Source organism: Paramisgurnus dabryanus, chromosome 2 (genome assembly GCF_030506205.2).
Source record: "Paramisgurnus dabryanus chromosome 2, PD_genome_1.1, whole genome shotgun sequence".
Lineage (NCBI taxonomy): Eukaryota > Metazoa > Chordata > Actinopteri > Cypriniformes > Cobitidae > Paramisgurnus > Paramisgurnus dabryanus.
In genome coordinates this window covers 44,660,681-44,680,079 of record NC_133338.1, presented here as the reverse complement: position 1 = coordinate 44,680,079, position 19,399 = coordinate 44,660,681, and the positions used below count along the sequence as shown (strand labels likewise).

At 39.9% G+C, this 19,399-nt stretch overlaps 1 protein-coding gene across 1 annotated transcript in view; it reads right to left on the bottom strand.

Annotated features, from left to right (window-relative positions):
• pcxb (pyruvate carboxylase b) overlaps positions 1–19,399 on the bottom strand; it is a 271,734-nt gene that overhangs the window by 32,998 nt on the left and 219,337 nt on the right. The window contains exons 13-17 of the mRNA XM_065289014.2: positions 18,934–19,155; positions 18,416–18,572; positions 13,353–13,593; positions 12,800–13,049; positions 4,988–5,232 (exon numbers count right to left, since the gene is read on the bottom strand). Of these exons, the coding sequence (XP_065145086.1) occupies positions 4,988–5,232; positions 12,800–13,049; positions 13,353–13,593; positions 18,416–18,572; positions 18,934–19,155 (1,115 nt within the window). The remainder of the gene's footprint in view (positions 1–4,987; positions 5,233–12,799; positions 13,050–13,352; positions 13,594–18,415; positions 18,573–18,933; positions 19,156–19,399) is intronic.

Sequence of the window (19,399 nt, the reverse complement as noted above, 5' to 3'; positions counted from 1 at the left end):
ATGTGAAACATTTATCTTTGCATATTGCATATACTTTTAAAAAACATGAGGCGGTGTTTACTACACTTTAAAAAATGGTGCTAAATAGCACTAAAAGTGGTTCACTGACTTATAGCTATAAGGGGACCATTTTGTAGTGCTAAACATCACCTATGCAGAACCATGTTGTGGTATGTTGAACCATAAATGGTGCTATGGTAATGCTTAAGCACCATTTATGGTTCAACAGAGGTGCTATATACTAGATGCAAATGGTTCTCCTATGATTACGAGCTTTTAGTACTATTGAGCACCTTTTTTTTAGAGTGTATTTATCAACCTGTACATTGCTGTAACCACCATTATTATTAATAAACATTAATCCCTTTCAAGTCTTCCACTACTATAGCTAACAGGCGATTGGTTCTTTTAACAGGATTTGGCCGGCATATTGAGCATTGTGATTTTTCCTATTTCTTTTTTATGAGTTGTGTGTCTCATTGTGTGCCGGGGAATGTATGAGGCAGGCGCGCTTCAAAATTCACAATGAAAGTCAAATAAGTTTTTAATAACCAGATCTTCAACTTTTACATTTCAATCTGCTTGGCAGGATGGTCAGAAACCAAAAGAGATGAGCTGCACAAGGTGCCGGAGAAAGATTTAAATTACGAGGAAGACGCCTTTAGAATACTTGAACATCCAGCCTTCAGTTAGTCTTGACTCGAGAGTTAACCTTAGAGAAATCAATGGGTTGTTAATTGTCAAGAGAATTAGTTAAGAACCCAGACACAATTCAAAGCTGGTCATCAGAAGTTACAGAGGTTGTCGGGAGATTGCAATAAGATAACACCGAGGTAGGATTAAAGTGGGATCAAACATCAAACACACACACATGCGCACACACACACACATCAGTATTTTCTCTTACTATTTTACTGACATACAGTAATCCTTTTGTATACATCTCTGTTGGTCTACTTCAGTATCTCAGTCTATCCTTCCTCTTCTTGTATGCCCACTTTCACACACACCTACACAATCTGAAAGTGTTTTCTCTCTCCTGTGTTATCTCCTGCTAACTGACAGGCTACATCTGTTTGGCCATCGGCGTGGCAGCTAGCGCTTTGAACACGAGAGAACGGTTTGTGTGTATCAGTGGTAGCTGATACAAGAAAGAGACTGAATTAGACGGCTGTGTGTGTGTGTGTGTGTGTCAGCAAACCAATGGATAAAAAGAAGAAAGTGTCCAGAATGTAACACTACCACACTGGGTATTACTGTAACGGTTGCAGTATTTCAGCACCGGGATGGTGGTTATAGAATGTGTGTGGGGGCGCGCACGCGTGCATTGCATATGCGCACGCACACATTGATGCATTTAGGTGGTATATATAATGCATACATATATAAATAAATATGTAAATGAGGATCAGATATACATTTCTTAACAAATGTGCGTGTTCATAGGCGGCGGATTCTTATTCCGCCAGTGGGTGCTCATTACAACGTCAAGCAATGCTTAGGTCACTTAGCAATGACAGCACTCAAGAGAGCTCAAACGCTTTGAAGAGGTGGAAAGCAGCGCTGTAACGTTTTCTGCATGGTTTTAAATGTGAAATGTGAAGTAAACATGAAGCAATTGAGCATTATGTGCTTGGCCATTTTGGTTGGTGCTCGAGTCGAGCCCCGGAGCACCCACAGGATCGGTGCCTACATGCATGTTAATTGTGGCACTTCCATTCATGAAACAACACAGAAAATGCATTCTGATGTTGTACTGGTAGCGCAGATTGATACTTTTTCGCAACCTTAAGTGACCAAGGGGCTGTTTACACTTGGTATTAAGATGTGTTTTCATCAATCGGATCACAAGTGGACGAGAGAGACACATTACGTTTACACCTGGTATTTAAATCCGTCTCTTTTGCCCACTTTCGACCGCATCTGTCCTGAATACTGTGAGGGGGTGGTCTGTGAGACCGTGGGCGAGTCTCTCTGCTGTCATTCAAACGCGAGCGGGAGTAATTATGAGTTTATGTGGATGCAAACTAATATAATGTCGGAGTCCGCTGCTTGTTTAGCAAGTATACATGCTGCACAGAGTTTTGTACGTGTGTATGTTAGAGCTTTCTCTGAATTTTCAGCGCAATTGATGAAATAGGATCGCGCAACTTTCACGCTTTCAAAACGAAACTACGGAGATCAGCCGCTTTAGTTTTATCAATGAAAGGCTAAAAATAGCGCTGTTCACTGTATGTTCACGGCAGAAGTAAAAAAAAGACGTAAAATTAGTGTTTAATACCTCAGATTAGATAAATGGGCGGAGAGAAGGCAGTCGCGTGTGGCTGTTCGAACACATTCAACCACATTGCGTTCCGCAACTCCAAAGCGATCCGATCAAAAGTGGTTTCGACTACCTCTGAATGTGGTTGAAAGCGGTCGAAAGTGGATGCGTTCAAAACGTTTTGAACACCGTTTACACCTGGCATTAACGTCATCCACTTGTGATCCGATCGACGAAAACGCATGTTAATGCCAAGTGTAAACAGCCTCCAAGAGAGAATATCTTGCCTCATTGTTCCACCCCCAAGACAGGGGGTCATCACTGATATCAGTTGCCTCCCCTTGCAAACAGCGCACTAACTACGAGTCTGCTGGCTGTTTGCATTCAGACGAATCTCGCTGGGTGAGATTGTACTTTATATTTTTTATAGTTTGTGACGTGCACACCATCGCAGGCCGCACTTCAGCACTGCGGGTCGCACTTCACTGCGGTGGTGCGGTGGTTATGACAGCCCTCACAGCCCTAACATTGTTTTTTTAAAAACTTGCTGAAATTTTACAATGGTTTTAGTTTTCTTATTACTTCATATTATTTCCTGTTTGCAATGTGCAACCTTACATACTGCATATTGTGGGAAATAGGTCATCTGAGTTTCCATGAATACAGAAAATGCCCATACTGGGCACAATATACATGTGTGTGTGTGTGTGTGTGTGTGTATGTGTGTGTGTGCGTGTGCGTGTGTGTGTGTGTGTGTGTGTGTGTGTGTGTGTGTGTGTGTGTGTGTGTGTGTGTGTGAGAGAGAGAGAGAGAGAGAGGGCGAGAGAGCGGTGTATAATATTCCTAACAGTATCACCAAAACCCAACATGCAACCGATTTCCTCCAAACCCACTGACTTGAGTGAAAGGAGATGGAGTGGAAAAAGAGTGCTGACAGAAATGCAATGAGAGACAGACAGGACAAAAAGTGTGAATTGAATAACAATCACATGCAGATGCACTAAAAGTAAATAGAAACTTTTAAGGGAAATCTTTGTAATTGATTGCACTGAGGAGAAGGCTGAAGCAAACAATGCCAGATCCACTTCAGTTGATCGTTTAATTTTGCCTTAGTGAGTGCACCAATGCACAATTTGAAACTGGCAGGTTATATTAGGTAAGCTTGTAATACCTTGATACATTACATCAAATGTTTAGTCAGAAAGTTTATTGTATTTATACTGCTTGCAAATGATCTGTGCTGTGAATACCCAGATGACAAACTACAAGTCAAATAAGCAGCATACAACAAAGGTTAATTGTGTATGAATACTGTAATCCACAGTGTAATGAGCTTGACTTAGACTACAAGAGTAATTGATTAATTGGGCATCAATCATCCAAAATTTTTTACATACTTTTGACTCTTTGCTTGAACAATCTGCCGAAACATTCATTTTTTTCCAAATAATTGGATTTAAAATGCAAAATAATATTTTTTTCCTATGCAATGTACTGAGGTAATGTGACAACAAGTGTGCAAGTGAAAAGCATAAGACTTACTATAACACACATACACGCACGCACGCACACACATACACAGAGCGTGGCCTAAAGGTGTAATCAATGTTTTTGCAACTTTGGCAGAAGTTGCTGCTACATCAGATATGTTATTATATCGGAGGGATGTCGGGCAGACTTTCTGCCACCCTCCAGCATACTGAGTAAAAAATGTCCATCCAGTGTTTGCTAAATTAAAGTCCCCCTGTGGTGAAAATCAAGTTCTTATTGTTGTTTATATTTCTATGTGGAGTTTTTAATATACTTTAAGACAAACCCTGTGCAAAGTCATCATTCAACACCATTGCAGGGTATTTTCTCCATCTATTTGGAGTTTTCCAATGGCAGCCTCATTCACGCAGCTTGAAATCACCTTGTTTCCTAAGTTACTAACATAATAATAATAATAATAATAATAATAATATATGTTACATTTATATAGCGCTTTTCTTCATCACTTTTACATATGAAAGGGGGATTCTCCTCCACCACCACCAATGTGCAGCATCCACCTGGATGATGCGACGGCAGCCATATTGCGCCAGAACGCCCACCACACACCAGCTTATTAGTGGAGAGGAGACGGAGTGATATAGCCAATTAGTAGATATGGGGATGACTATCAGGCCAATGGGCAAGTTTGGCCAGGATGCCGGGGCACACCCCTACTCTTTTTCGAAGGACATCCTGGGGTTTTTAATGACCACAGAGAGTCAGAACCTCGGTTTAACGTCTCATCCGAAGGACGGTGCTTTTTTTGACAGTATAGTGTCCCCATCACTATACTGGGGTGTTAGGACCCACACAGACCACAGGGTGAGCACCACCTGCTAGTCTCACTAACACCACTACCAGCAGCAACCTGGTTTTTCCCAGGTGGTCTCCCATCCAAGTACTGACCAGGCTCAGCCCTGCTTAGCTTCAGTGGGCAAGCTGTCTTGGGCTACAGGGTGATATGGCTGCTGGTTTGCTGGTCTAAGCTGGTCAGCCGGAGGATGAGGCTAATTAGGTAATTGTATGCAACATGAATAAAAAAGTTTTAGCTTTAAATATGTTTACTAAGTAAAGCTTAAATGAAAAACGCCTTCAAGGACACATTTCAGTATGTGGAACAGAAAGAAAGAAAGAAAATAGTGAGAGTGAGAGAGATGTTTTGAATGAAAATGAGATCTGTGGATGTCTTACTTTGATAAGATCTCCCAGCAGTTTGTTGGCTTCAGCGTACGCTTTCTTCACCTCCTTGAACTTGTTTCCCAGACCCATGCTGTGGGCCTGAAAGTGGAGGTTGGTGTACTGGCCACCTGGGATCTCATTTTCATAAACATCTGCATTACCAGACTTCATGGTGGCAGTGCAGTCAAAAGGAGCGTATAGACCACGAGCCACTTCCCAGTATTCACTGTAGTCAAAGACCTTGTCCAGGGAAACACCTGTGAAGCAGAAAAAAATCTGTAAGCAGACCCATTTCTGGTAATTACAGATAATGCACTGCAGGTAATACATTGCTACAAGTAGTTTTTTGGTCAACTGGTAAACTGCTTATGTTTACCAGTGAGGATATATCAGTTATGTAAATGTGCCCTTGAATATACTTGTTTTTATTTCTTTATGCCATTACAACATCCACGGCATTAATTAAGTTGGGGAAGGACAATTTGGCATCTGCAATTCAACTAACCTGCATGTCTTTAGACTGTGGGAGGAAACTAATGTATCCAAAGTAAACCCACACTGACACATGAAGAACATCACAACTTCACAAAGAAAGACCTCTCAACCCAGCTGAGGCTCCAAATGGAAACCTTCTTGCTGTGTGGCAACAGTGCTACCCACTTAGCCACAGTAATTATTTATTAATCATATATTATTCATTTTGCATAATATCCTTTTGATATCACACACGCTTTTACCGAAAATTACAATTTTAAATCCATTTACGAGCGAGTAATTACAGTCACTTAGTAATCTCCAAAGTTAAAGACAGAAATATATCAATGATGGACATGTCCGGGCTGCGAGCATCAATTTAGTGAAATTAATTACCCTGTCCTTTTTAATCCCATTAAGTAGTACATACAGGAGCATCGTCTCTAACCCTGCTTGGTGGGGACATCTGACGGACAGACACATTGGCTGTCCTGATCTGACACCTCTCCAAACACACCATTAATCCATCAATGAAGGGTCTCAATAAAGGCAGACTGTAGTAATCAATGCTGATTTAATTAAGCCTGATGCCACGTGAGGCATCTTTCCAGTCTTGGGGCCACAAACACATTCATTACTAATACAATTATATGTCATTCATTGATAAGCTCCCAGCTATGACAATGCTGCCGGGTGGGTTTGTGTCAAACCGACACTATGGTAGCAACTGGTCCATTAAGTGATGTCAATGTCACTACGGTAGTTAAATGGCTTTAAAACCAGTCTGGAGGAATGAAAGAGTGTGTGTTGTGTGTACATGATTGTTTGTATGAAAGAGCTTGTGCAGATGGAAACATCCAGGGACAAAGCATCGGTTAATGACTCTATAGCATGACTCACTTTAACACATTCAGAAAAGGTGCAAAAAAGCATCTCGTGCATTTACACAGGTGTCACTATATTACTCAGGTTTGTCATAGACTTCTATTATTTTCACAGCAGAGTAATAACATTTTCTATTCCCTGACCCTGTTCTACCTTTTGAACATTTGCTGACATTGTTCAAATAAAACCAGTATGAATGGACGTTTTTATTAGTGAGGAGGACCACCTAAAATATTCTGCAAATATTTAATACTGTAATTTGCTTTTAATCTTTTTTTTTACTTTTTTAGCATTGTTATAATCAAATTGCATCATATTTGAGACAAATGAATGTGTTCAATATTTGTATTTTTATTTTTAAATAAGCATGCAAGTTTTCTTACATTTTGTTATTATTATACAAACTAGTGTAAAACTGATGAGAACCAGCTGTTCTGTAATTGTTAGTTTAAATGATCAGGATATTTACTGTTGTGCATACAGTAGGAAAGCAATGAGATAAGCATATATTCACATAGTTAACCAAACAAAAACATTATTTTCAGCATGACAGCTTAAATTGGTTAATGGTCAATTAAAGGGATATTTCACTTTAAAATGAAAAATCTGTCATCATTTACTCATCCTCGTGTTGTTCTAAACCTGTATGAATTTTTTCTGATGAACACAAAAGAAGATATTTTGAGAAATGATGGTAAACACACAGCAGTAAGTGACCATAGACTTCCATAGTAGGGAAAAAATTAGGGATGCACCGATAGGATTTTTTTGGGCCGATAACGATCTAAACAGACAACTTCTGGCCGATACCGATGCCGATACCGATATTAAACACTTGTATACAATACTATACAGTTGGTCTATTAGCTAGTTTATTTCTGCATCAAATTATTTTTACCTGAACACGGATTGGATCTTATTAACATGGTTTCAAATTCATAAAAAAATAAATATCGGCAGCCGATACATCGGTGCATCACTAGAAAAAAATATTTTGGAAGGATTGTGATTAATGATGAAGAAAATATTTTGATAAATGATGGTAAGTACACAGTTGATGGTACCCATTAAATTCCATCATATTTTTTATTCCTACTATGGAGGTCTATGGTGACTTCCTGCTTTGTGTTTACCATCATTTCTAAAAAAATATCTATCTTTTGTGTTCATCAGAAAAAAGAAATTCATTCAGGTTTAGAACAACATGAGGATGAGTAAATGATGACAGCATTTTTATTTTAAAGTGAACTATCCCTTTAATAGCTGCAATGGTGAAATAAATATGCAAGCATATATGAAGCTCATGGAGCGATAAACAAAGAAAGCCAAACTAAGCTTAGCATTTTTTGCTGAGCTGTGAGGTCAAAACTATTTGTTCAAAGTGTGCCCGGTATTAGTCAGTGTTACATCAATGAAGACTGGCACAAAGAACTTCGATAAGACAAAAAGAGTCTTTTAAAAGACATTGATGGTCTTTGTGAAAACGAATGCTAAGACCCTCGTGGGGATAGGAAAAGGTTGCTTGTGAAAGTGAGTCCAAAATTGTCTGTCCGCTGAGATTTAAAGACAGAGAGAACAAGTGACAGATGGAGCACGAGAAGAAAGTGTTAGTAAGGGGCTTGAAAAACTGAAACAAATACACATGAAAGGGGGAGAAAAAGTTAGAAAAGGGTAGAACACACAGCAACAAATGAGTGTAGGTGATGAAAAACGATGGGCATGAAAGAAAAAGACGACTGAAGAGTGAAAGAAAAGCAATTATAACACTTTTTTGCTTTTAGATCCAAAAGATGTCTCTTTTGTTTTTGTAATGCTTGAGAATAAAACAGGTGATTATAGCCATTGAACATTATATTTGAAAACCCACGTCTTGTATTGACTTCTATCATGGCTTAAAGAAAGAAAATGGAGGTGAATATGTGAGATAACAACAATAAAACCCAATCGAGCAGGAATATGCTGTAAAATAAGGAATGAAATGAGGGATATTTCAAAGCAAATGGCAAATATGAAGCTAAGCCAGAAAGCCCAAATCAATGGCAGGGCAGCTTGAGAGAGCAACACGTGCAAAATATAATAATGCAACAAAAGAAGAGAGAATGGGGTGCAAACGAGTGAAAAATCTGATGTAAAAGAACCATTAACAATGGTAATACAGAAAAGGTGGGCGTGACATTAATCACAAATGGCTTAAGCTTGTGAAGAGAGACAGTGAGCTAATGGTTTACCTGTGCTAGACTGCTACACCGGCAACTAAATTAACCAGCACAATACACTAGAGAGCACAAGCGACACATACACAAAGACAGAAAGAGAGAGAATGAGGAGTTTTTGTAAAACTAGAGGTCTGCAGTGACCAATTACCTCAACAGATGTTCTCATGAATGAATCAAACTGTAGCTTATTCTCAAAACACAAACACACACCTGTATATTACACTCACACTCGGGATTTAGCTGAGAACAAACAATAAATAAAATACTGCAAAGAAGAAAAAAATTATATCAACATTAGTTTTTGCTTTACGAATGAAGTTACATAACTTCAACTTGTTTATGAGTTATGTCAAATATATATATATATATATATATATATATACTAGTCAAAACCCAGAAAATTTAAGTGTTCGCTAACACCCTAGCAACCGCTTAGCAACACCCTAGTAATCGACAAAACAAGCCAAGCAATCACATGAGAACACCGTAAAAACACTCAGAAAACTTTACTGGCTGCATAGCCACACTCTGACTACCAGAACACCCTAGCAACCACTTAGCAACACCTTAAACATTGCGCCTAAGTAACTGACCAAACCACCCAAGCAATTGCAAAGCAATGCAGTAAAAACACCCAGAAAATGTAAGCGTTCGCACGGCAACACTCTAACACCCTAGCAACCACTTAGCAACACCCTAGCAACCACTTAGCAACACCTGAATCATTGTGCCTAAGTAACTGACCAAACCACACTAGCAATTGCAGAGCAATGCAGAAAAAACACCCAGAAAATGTAAGCGTTCGCACGGCAACACCCTAACACCCTAGCAACCACTTAGCAACACCCTAGCAACCGCTTAGCAACACCTTAATCATTGCGCCTAAGTAACTGACCAAACCACCCAAGCAATTGCAAAGCAATGCAGTAAAACACCCAGAAAATGTAAGCGTTCGCACGGCAACACTCTAACACCCTAGCAACCACTTATCAACACCCTAGCAACCACTTAGCAACACCTGAATCATTGTGCCTAAGTAACTGACCAAACCACACTAGCAATTGCAGAGCAATGCAGAAAAAACACCCAGAAAAATTTAGCGTTTGCACAGCAACACTCTAACACCCTAGCAACCGCTTAGCAACACCCTAGTAATTAATGAAACCAGCCAAGCAATCACATGAGAACACCGTAAAAACACTCAGAAAACTTTACTGGCTGCATAGCAACACTCTGACACCCAGAACACCCTAGCAACCGCTCAGCAACACACTAGTAATCGACAATATCAGCCAAGCAATCACATAAGAACACCATAAAAACACTCAGAAAACTTTAATGGCTGCATAGCAACACTCTGACACCCAGAACACCCTAGCAACCACTTAGCAACACCTTAATCATTGCGCCTAAGTAACTGACCAAACCACCCAAGCAATTGCAAAGCAATGCAGTAAAAAACACCCAGAAAATGTAAGCGTTCGCACGGCAACACCCTAACACCCTAGCACCCACTTAGCAACAACCTAGCAACCGCTTAGCAACACCTTAATCATTGCGCCCAAGTAACTGACCAAACCACCCAAGCAATTGCAAAGCAATGCAGTAAAAACACCCAGAAAATGTAAGCGTTCGCACGGCAACACTCTAACACCCTAGCAACCACTTAGCAACACCCTAGCAACCACTTAGCAACACCTGAATCATTGTGCCTAAGTAACTGACCAAACCACACTAGCAATTGCAGAGCAATGCAGAAAAAACACCCAGAACATTTTTGCGTTTGCACAGCAACACTCTAACACCCTAGCAACCGCTTAGCAACACCCTAGTAATTAACAAAACCAGCCAAGCAATCACATGAGAACACCGTAAAAACACTCAGAAAACTTTACTGGCTGCATAGCAACACTCTGACACCCAGAACACCATAGCAACCGCTCAGCAACACACTAGTAATCGACAATATCAGCCAAGCAATCACATAAGAACACCATAAAAACACTCAGAAAACTTTAATGGCTGCATAGCAACACTCTGACACCCAGAACACCCTAGCAACCACTTAGCAACACCTTAATCATTGCGCCTAAGTAACTGACCAAACGACCCAAGCAATTGCAAAGCAATGCAGTAAAAAACACCCAGAAAATGTAAGCGTTCGCACGGCAACACCCTAACACCCTAGCACCCACTTAGCAACACCCTAGCAACCGCTTAGCAACACCTTAATCATTGCGCCTAAGTAACTGACCAAACCACCCTAGCAATTGCAGAGCAATGCACTAAAAAACACCCAGAAAATGTTTAAGTTTGCGCAGTAACACTCTAGGACCCTAGCAACCGCTTAGCAACACCCTAGTAATCGACAAAACCAGCCAAGCAATCACATGATAACACAGTTAAACACTCAGAAAACTTCACTGGCTGCATAGCAACACTCTGACACTCAGAACACACTAGCAACCGCTCAGCAACACCTTAATCATTGCGCCTAAGTAACTAACCAAACCACCCTAGCAATTGCAGAGCAATGCACTAAAAAACACCCAGAAAATGTTTAAGTTTGTACAGTAACACTCTAGGACCCTAGCAACCGCTTAGCAACACCCTAGTAATCGACAAAACCAGCCAAGCAATCACATGATTACACAGTTAAACACTCAGAAAACTTTACTGGCTGCATAGCAACACTCTGACACCCAGAACACACTAGCAACCGCTCAGCAACACCTTAATCATTGCGCCCAAGTAACTGACCAAGCCACCCTTGCATTTGCAGATCAATGCAAAAAAAAAACACTCCGAAAATGTTAGCGTTTGCGCAGTAACACTCTAGGACCCTAGCAACCGCTTAGCAACACCCTAGTAATCGACAAAACCAGCCAAGCAATCACATGATAACACAGTCAAACACTCAGAAAACTTTACTGGCTGCAGAGCAACACTCTGACACTCAGAACACCCTAGCAACCACTTAGCAACACCTTAAGCATTGTGCCCAAGTAAATGATCACACCACCTTTGCAATTGCAGAGCAATGCAGTAACCCCCCCAAATTTTTTTTTGCGATTGCACAGCAACACTCTAACATCCTAGCAACTGCTTAACAACACCCTAGTAATCGACAAAACCAGCCAAGCAATCATATGAGAACACAGTAAAAACACTCAGAAAACTTTACTGGCTGCACAGCAACACTCTGACACCCAGAACACCCTTGACCAAGCCACCCTTGCATTTGCAGAGCAATGCAAAAAAGCACCCAGAAAATTTTAGCGTTTGCGCAGTAACACTCTAGGACCCTATCAACCGCTTAGCAACACCCTAGTAATCGACAAAACCAGCCAAGCAATCAAATAGGAACACAGTAAAACCACTCAGAAAACTTTACTGGCTGCATAGCAACACTCTGACACCCAGAATACCCCAGCAACAACACAGCAACCCCCCATCAACCGTCCTATCATCTTTAGTTCTTAAATTACCCCCTCTTGTTTCCCTTTATCTTTATTTTTTATTTTTGACTGCTGTGCTTAAAGAGAGTCATAAAGACAGTTTTGTATGAAGCCGTTACAATCGAGATACACAAGATGGGCCTCTAATAACTGTAACAGTGGTCATTATCTAACCACACTGCCTCAGAGGAGCAGTACAGCAGACGAAAGAGGGATGAGGATAAGACAGAGAGGAAGAGGATCGACTCCACATTGAGGGTAATAATTGGAGGAAGGTGAAATAAATGTGTACTGTAAACAGGGCAGGAGGAAGAAAGAGTCTCTCACCTCCTTTCCTTTTATTCTCAGTCATTAGTCTTTGTCCGGTGTGTGTCAACATATTTCCCACTATGCTCCTGGAAGTCTTTTGTTTAACATGCCTCTCACAACACACCAATTATCTCTCATACACACACAGTCAGTGAAGCTATAGCTCACAAAACTGTAGAAATGTACTATTTTATCGATATATGAAGACAGCGTCTGCTGTGTCCTTTGATTAATGAGCTTAGTGACTTAGTGACTAATTAGACATCATTAATCAAACAAAGCCAACTGTAACTTAGACAATGTTCAATTGATCACGGGCAGCCTGTTGGACCACGGTGCACACATCCTGACCTACATGATTAACTCTTCGGCCAAAAATATACTCTTAACTACTGTTACACTTTAACTTTTAACTAAATCTTTGTCTCTTTTAGTCTACGTGCGTTTGTGTATATATAAGAGAGCATTTCTTGTCTACACACCGGTATCAAGTCTAGTTCCTCTCGCGCAGGCTACGATGGCACCCATGCTCGGTTGAGAGGTCATGCCGGCCATAGAGTCAACCGCCACGTCTACTATATCAGCGCCTGCTTCCGCGCAGGCCAACATAGCTGCCACGCCCGCGCCAGCTGTGTCGTGAGTGTGGACGTGGATGGGAATGTCAGGAAAACGGTCCCGCAGCGCTCCGATCAGCAAGCGGCTGGCTTCAGGCTTCAGCAGGCCAGCCATGTCCTGAAGAAAGAAGATAAGAGTGTTGTTTTCAACCAGAAAATAACAGAAAATTCCTGTTATGAAGATTACTGCACCATTACGGCCGCTCGAAAAGAAAAGGAAACGAGGAAAAAAACGAAATTACGGAGATGGAACAAGTACTGTCAATGGCTTTAGTCATTACACTCTTCAGTGACTTCCAAACACAGCTGAAAATAACATGCTAAGAGTTTTGACACTAAAACAGTCCTTCACCTCTGCCTTTGTAAGTGTACATTTTTTGGGTTATTTTTGTGTATTTTGCTCAATTCACATGTTATCTACCTTAATGGATAGTATGTGTGTTCCAGCCTTGACTAGCTCATTGGCCAGGTCCATGTAATATTCCAGTGAGTACTTTTGTCTCATAGGGTCAGAAACATCTCCTGTGTAAGAAATGGCCGCTTCCACCACGCCCCCTGCCGCACCGGCTGCTTCCATACCCAAAAGCATGTTGGGAATGTAGTTCAATGAGTCGAAAACACGGAAGATATCCATTCCGTTCTCTTTGGCCACCTCACAGAATCTAAAAAGAGAAATGGAAATATAAAATAGAAAGCACTGGGAATTAAAGGGTTCGGGCAAATCCAAATAACATGTTTGGAAAGGAACTTTGATAAGATATCCCTTTTGGGGTTTCACAGAAGAAAGTCAGACATGTTTGAAATGACATCAAGTTGAGTAAATGATGACAGAAAGGTGTTTTCAGAACTAAAGAGAAAAACAGTTTTGTACTACTGCCAATTTGTTTATAACAGCTATGAATGGTGCAATTTATGGATAATAAAGTGACATTGGATAAATGTGCATTCAATCACAGCCAAGAGTTACTATTGATTTTTCTTAATGCGTAGGGTTTCTGTTTATTCAACTCCTGAATCACACATATAAACAATAGTAATTGTGCAACACTAATAACATGCAGGCCTAGTTAAGAGATTACTGGTATGTGTGTTGTATTGTGAGACAACTTTGCCCTACAGCAGGGCTTTTCAAAGTGAGGCGCGCAGAGTGCTGAAAAATATGCAGTGTATGTATACACATTTATACATTTACATTAAGTACAAAAAATCTAACTAAACTACTGAGTCAACATGCAGAAAATACAGTGGATTATCATTTTAAGTACTGGTTTAGGTTAAAACGGTTTTTAATTACGGTATTAGCTTTAACTCTCAATTTATTGTTACTGTTGAATTTTGTGTGTTTAAGTTTGGGTTAAGACAATGGTTTTAAAAACATAGAAAACTTCTCAGAATGATTATTTTGTCATTAATTACTCACACTTTTGCTACACCCGTAAGACCTTTGTTCATCTTCGGAAAAGAATTTAAGATTTTTTATGAAACCCGAGAGCTTTCTGACCCCCCATAGATAGCAACGCAACTGACCATTTTCAAAGCTCATATAGAAAGCAAAGAAGACATTAGTCCCTTTCACACATACAGTCTTTACTGGTAATTTACTGGTAAATTGCAGTTAACATGTCATTTGTGAACAGAACCTTTCCGGTAAATCAGTGCTCCCAATTTACCAGTAAGACAGGTTGTAAGATTACCAGTAATTTACCGGTAAGCGCTATGTGTGAACGAAAAATATAGGACTACCGGCATTTAGAACAGACGACGTCAGACCGCGCTGACAGATCGGGCCAATCAGAACGTTTTTAAACAGATGATGCGTTTACCACCGCACTGTTTACGTTCGTTTCCACACCCATGCTGCTTAAAAGTCGAGCACAACTGAAGTTAACATTCACATTTCTTCAAAGTTGTTTAAAACAGCTTACAATATATTTGCCAAATTGACGACATCCTTTGCACACCCTCGGTGAAGCCTAATGTGCAAACACAGGTTCCGTTTGACGCCGCCTAACGCAATGTTGTTTGGTCACGAGCAACTTCGCGACCGTTTGCCACAGATGTGAAAACAACAAAATACGGACCGACGACATTAAGTCATAACCCGCCATTGTGTACAAATACGATAGGAGTTCGCGGCCGCACGCCACAGGTAACTTCCGCTTTCTCTTCGAGTTTACCGGTATTTTGATACTAATGTGTGAATGATGTCTTACTGGTAAAAAGACGTAACGTCACTGCATGTGTGAACAGCACATTTTTGTATTTACTGGTAAATTCATTCTGGTAAATTCATGGTAATTTACTAGAATTACTGTGTGAAAGAGGCTATTGTTAAAATAGTCTGTGTGTAAAGTGATTCAATCTAATTACTCCGACGCATATTCACAAAAGAAAAGCATGCTCGTGTTAAACAGCGGTATTGTGCATGAGCCTTAGATATACATGTCTTTATCGGCCGGTCAATAGATTTGTCTGCCAAACTGCCGCTAATAGGGCATCTATATATATCCTGTCTGGAAAAACCAGGCTAAAGTCTCATAATCTAATTATAAGATAATGAGCATCAATGTTGTATTTTAACCATTCATTTAACTATGATTTTAATCTTTGACATGACCATATTTATTCAATATTAATATTATACAAAAATATCAAGGTCATATTTTTACAGATTCTTTTTTACATGATTACATATATATATATATATATATATGATTTATATATCAAAAGATTAGAAACACTTGATTGAAATGTTAACTCTTTCACCGCCAGCGTTTAAAAAAAAAGTTGCCAGCCAGCGCCAGCGTTTTTCATGATTTTCACCAAAGTTTAATGCCTTCCAGAAAATGTTCTTCTTTAAATATATAAACATACGATATACCAAATGAAAGAACAGACCCTCTGCTTTCAAACAAAAAAAAACGTTTCATCCTACCTTAAGTGGTTCTTTTGCAATCAGCTTTTGAATATGGGTAGGTTTTTGCAAAAACACCATATTTTGAGCAAAAAGCAGAGATAATTCAATTTTTGTGACGGACTTTTCATAGAGATCTCATTCAGAGCGATCTTTAAAACAGACACGGACATGCAGCAGCTTGCCATAGGGCAATCCTTCCGGGTTTAAAAAGTTGCGGAAGGGTGCCACCTGGTGGATAATAGCAGTATTGCGGAAAGACGGAAAATCTCGTCATTGGCGGGGAAGCGTTTTCTCTTAATTGACGAGATATCTCGTCAATGGCGGGGAAAGAGTTAACTATGATCTTAAAAATAATTTAATCTGAAGGTGTATGGTTAAATGCTTGAAATTACTTTTGTAGACAAAATTATTGCTGTGCCAAACAGTTAATTTCGGTTCTTAGAAAAATAAAATTTTATTTTTGAAATAAATGACATGGAGAGAATATTGAAGGAAAAGCCGCCACTAAAAGCCCAGATTAAAAGTGAACTCCTTCAATATTCTTTTTAAATTATCCTACAGTGAAACTTCGAGAAGCTTCTTGATAAAATGCTACGAAAACAGCAGTGATGGGAATAACGGCGTTATAAGTAATTGGCGTTAGTAACTGCGTTATTTTTTTCAGTAACGAGTAATCAAATAAATTACTGTTTCCCCCGTTATAACGCCGTTATCGTTACTGACATTAAAATGCGGCGCGTTACTAAAATTGATCTTACTGTAGTGATTTTCAGCCGCGTATGCTCACTCTCTCAGCCAAACACTGTTTTTCTCTTGTGTGTGTTGTGAGAAACATAACGAATGATGATTGGCTTAATTTCCATTGGTAGCCAACCAGAGGCAGAGTTCACAAAAAGGCCCGCCCACACGCGCAGTCCAAGTCAGAGGAGCGAGGAGCAGTGTTAAAAAGTCTGAGCAACTTGGTCACTTTGTCGCTAGATTTAGCAACTTTCTATCACTTTAGCGACTTTATAGGACAAATCTAGCTATCTTTTCTGGCGTGGTTGGAGACTTTTGTAGACTGACATGAAAATACGCGTCGTTTTGTCTTCTCAACGAGCAGCGGTGCTGCTGCTGACTGTGCCCCATCTCAAAGCACTGACATCGCGCATCAATCACTCCGAAAACACCGGTGACAGGGCGATGGCAAGTACAACAAGCTCAAAGGTAGCGGTCGCAAACACGAAGTATAAAGCACTACTTTTCCATTGTTGAGGTGAAAGGCAAGAATGTTTGTGTAATGTGCAACTTATGCCCATGAAGAAAAAGTCTTTCCACGTCTGTGGCAAGTAATTCTGATCTAATAAAGCACCTCACATCGTCACATGCTGCCACAAAATTAGTGATTTCTCTTTAGTATTCATTTTAGTCATTTAACATATTTAATTTTGTAAGGGGCATTCAAGTTATTTGAAATATTTTTTTTTTTAAGTAACGCAGTAATTACTTTTCCTGGTAATTAATTACTTTTATAATAATGTAATGGAGTTACTAACTCAGTTACTATTTGTGAGAAGTAATTAGTAACTATAACTAATTACTTTTTTAAAGTAACGTTCCCAACACTGGAAAACAGTTATGCAATTTCAGAGAGAGAGAGAGAGAGAGAGAGAGAGAGAGAGAGAGAGAGAGAGAGAGAGAGAGAGAGAGAGAGAGAGAGAGAGAGAGAGAGAGAGAGAGAGAGAGCACACCATCATTTACGCATTTTAACAGCATTAATTCAGCGTTATATTTTTATTTACGTTATACAGTTAAGGAACTGTAGGGATTAATAAAGACATTCAAAAAAGATTTCAATATCTTTATACTGACGTCAAGCGAATGGGCGTGATCTTGTGTAAAATCGTGTTTAAATCATTGTTATACAAGTGAGAAAAGGAACAACAACAATTTATGTCAAGGCTACAATTATATACACAGTTAAAGAAACAAAAGTGCCCTCATAAGTCTTTATTGATCTTCGGTAAGTTTGCGAAAGTGATGTCATGTGAAGAGGTGGGGGCACGTGTAAAATCATCTGATGCTTTTCTGTCTGAAGCCGTTTTGTCTGATGCTGTTTTGTCTGATGCCTTGTTGTGCGAGACCTGCCGTTTAGTCCAAGGCCGTTTTGCCCGATGTCTAATTGAGTGAGACCTGATGCCTTTTTGTCTAAGGCTGTTTCACCTGATGCCTTTTAGCCCAAGGCAATTCTGCCTGATTTCTGATGTGCAAGACTTTAGTCCTGACCATGTTTTTCTGAGAACTGATGCTTTTAAGTCTAAGGCGCAATGCCATTTTATCTGATACCTGAGTACTGACGCTAAGGTCTGAGGATGTCCTAAAATGTACACCGTACATGAGGTTGAGTAATTAATGACAAGAGGGTCAGGAATTCTGGGATTAACAAACTATTTAAGTCTGGACGAAATTCTGAAAATGCAGAGAGGTCTGTGTGTAAAAAATAAGTAAGTTAAAGCTCATAAACTTCAACAGAAGTCAATGTAAAATCGGCAACCTGATAGAAAAGCCTGCATGTAGTGTGATCTTACTTGAACACAGCATTATCGGGGTAGTTTGTGTATCCCACAGCATTAGCACCACGTAGAAGCATCTGAAATGGGACGTTGGGTATCAAAGCTCTGAGCTCCTGGAGTCTCTTCCATGGACACTCGGAGAGAAAACGCATGGCTACATCAAATGTAGCTCCTTAAGAGAGGAAGTGAAATATTAAAGGTCATGATCTCCAATAACAGTGATTTCAAAAGATGAATGGATCTTTACTAAGCCTAACAAACACACTTAAAAGTCTATCAATACACAAACAACCTGTAGTGTCCCTGAACAGATCCTAGAGTTGTCAATTACTGTAAATGTAATCTTTTGTACAATGAATTCAAAGGGTTAAAGGTCAACTAAAGACCATTACCGTTTATCCTCAGTCAAGCGACACAAAACAAGAAAACTGAAATGTCAGGGAAACTATGACGGCACAACCGATAGATAAACCAACTGAATGCGCATGAACTGTACTGTATAAAGTCTTCATGAAACAGAATCGGTAACTCGCCTCCCCAGTTCTCCAGACTGAAGAGATTATTGAAGTTGTGAGACACAAAGGGAGCGATCTTTTTAAGGTCGTGTGTCCTGACACGAGTTGCCAGAAGAGACTGGTGGGCGTCTCTGAAGGTGGTGTCCATAAGTAGCAGACCCTGGTGCTTTCGAACAGCCTTGGCAAAACCCTCGGGACCCTCCTTCAACAGAACCTCACGGAAGCCCATGGGTGGCCCACCTTTACAGAAGAAACATAAGTTAGTTTACAACACATTAATGAAAACTATGTGATTTCATTATCAACAATCGACTGATGTTGCTGAACTCTGACCAGTCCTCATTTTGGATCTGTCACACACACTGCTTTGAAATTGAAAAGGGTTGATGTATTAAACCAAAGCCTCTGACGTTTCTCATCGATTTTGGCAGCCAATCAACATGCAGCTCATTAGAAACAAGAATAGGAGCGTCACATGCATCAC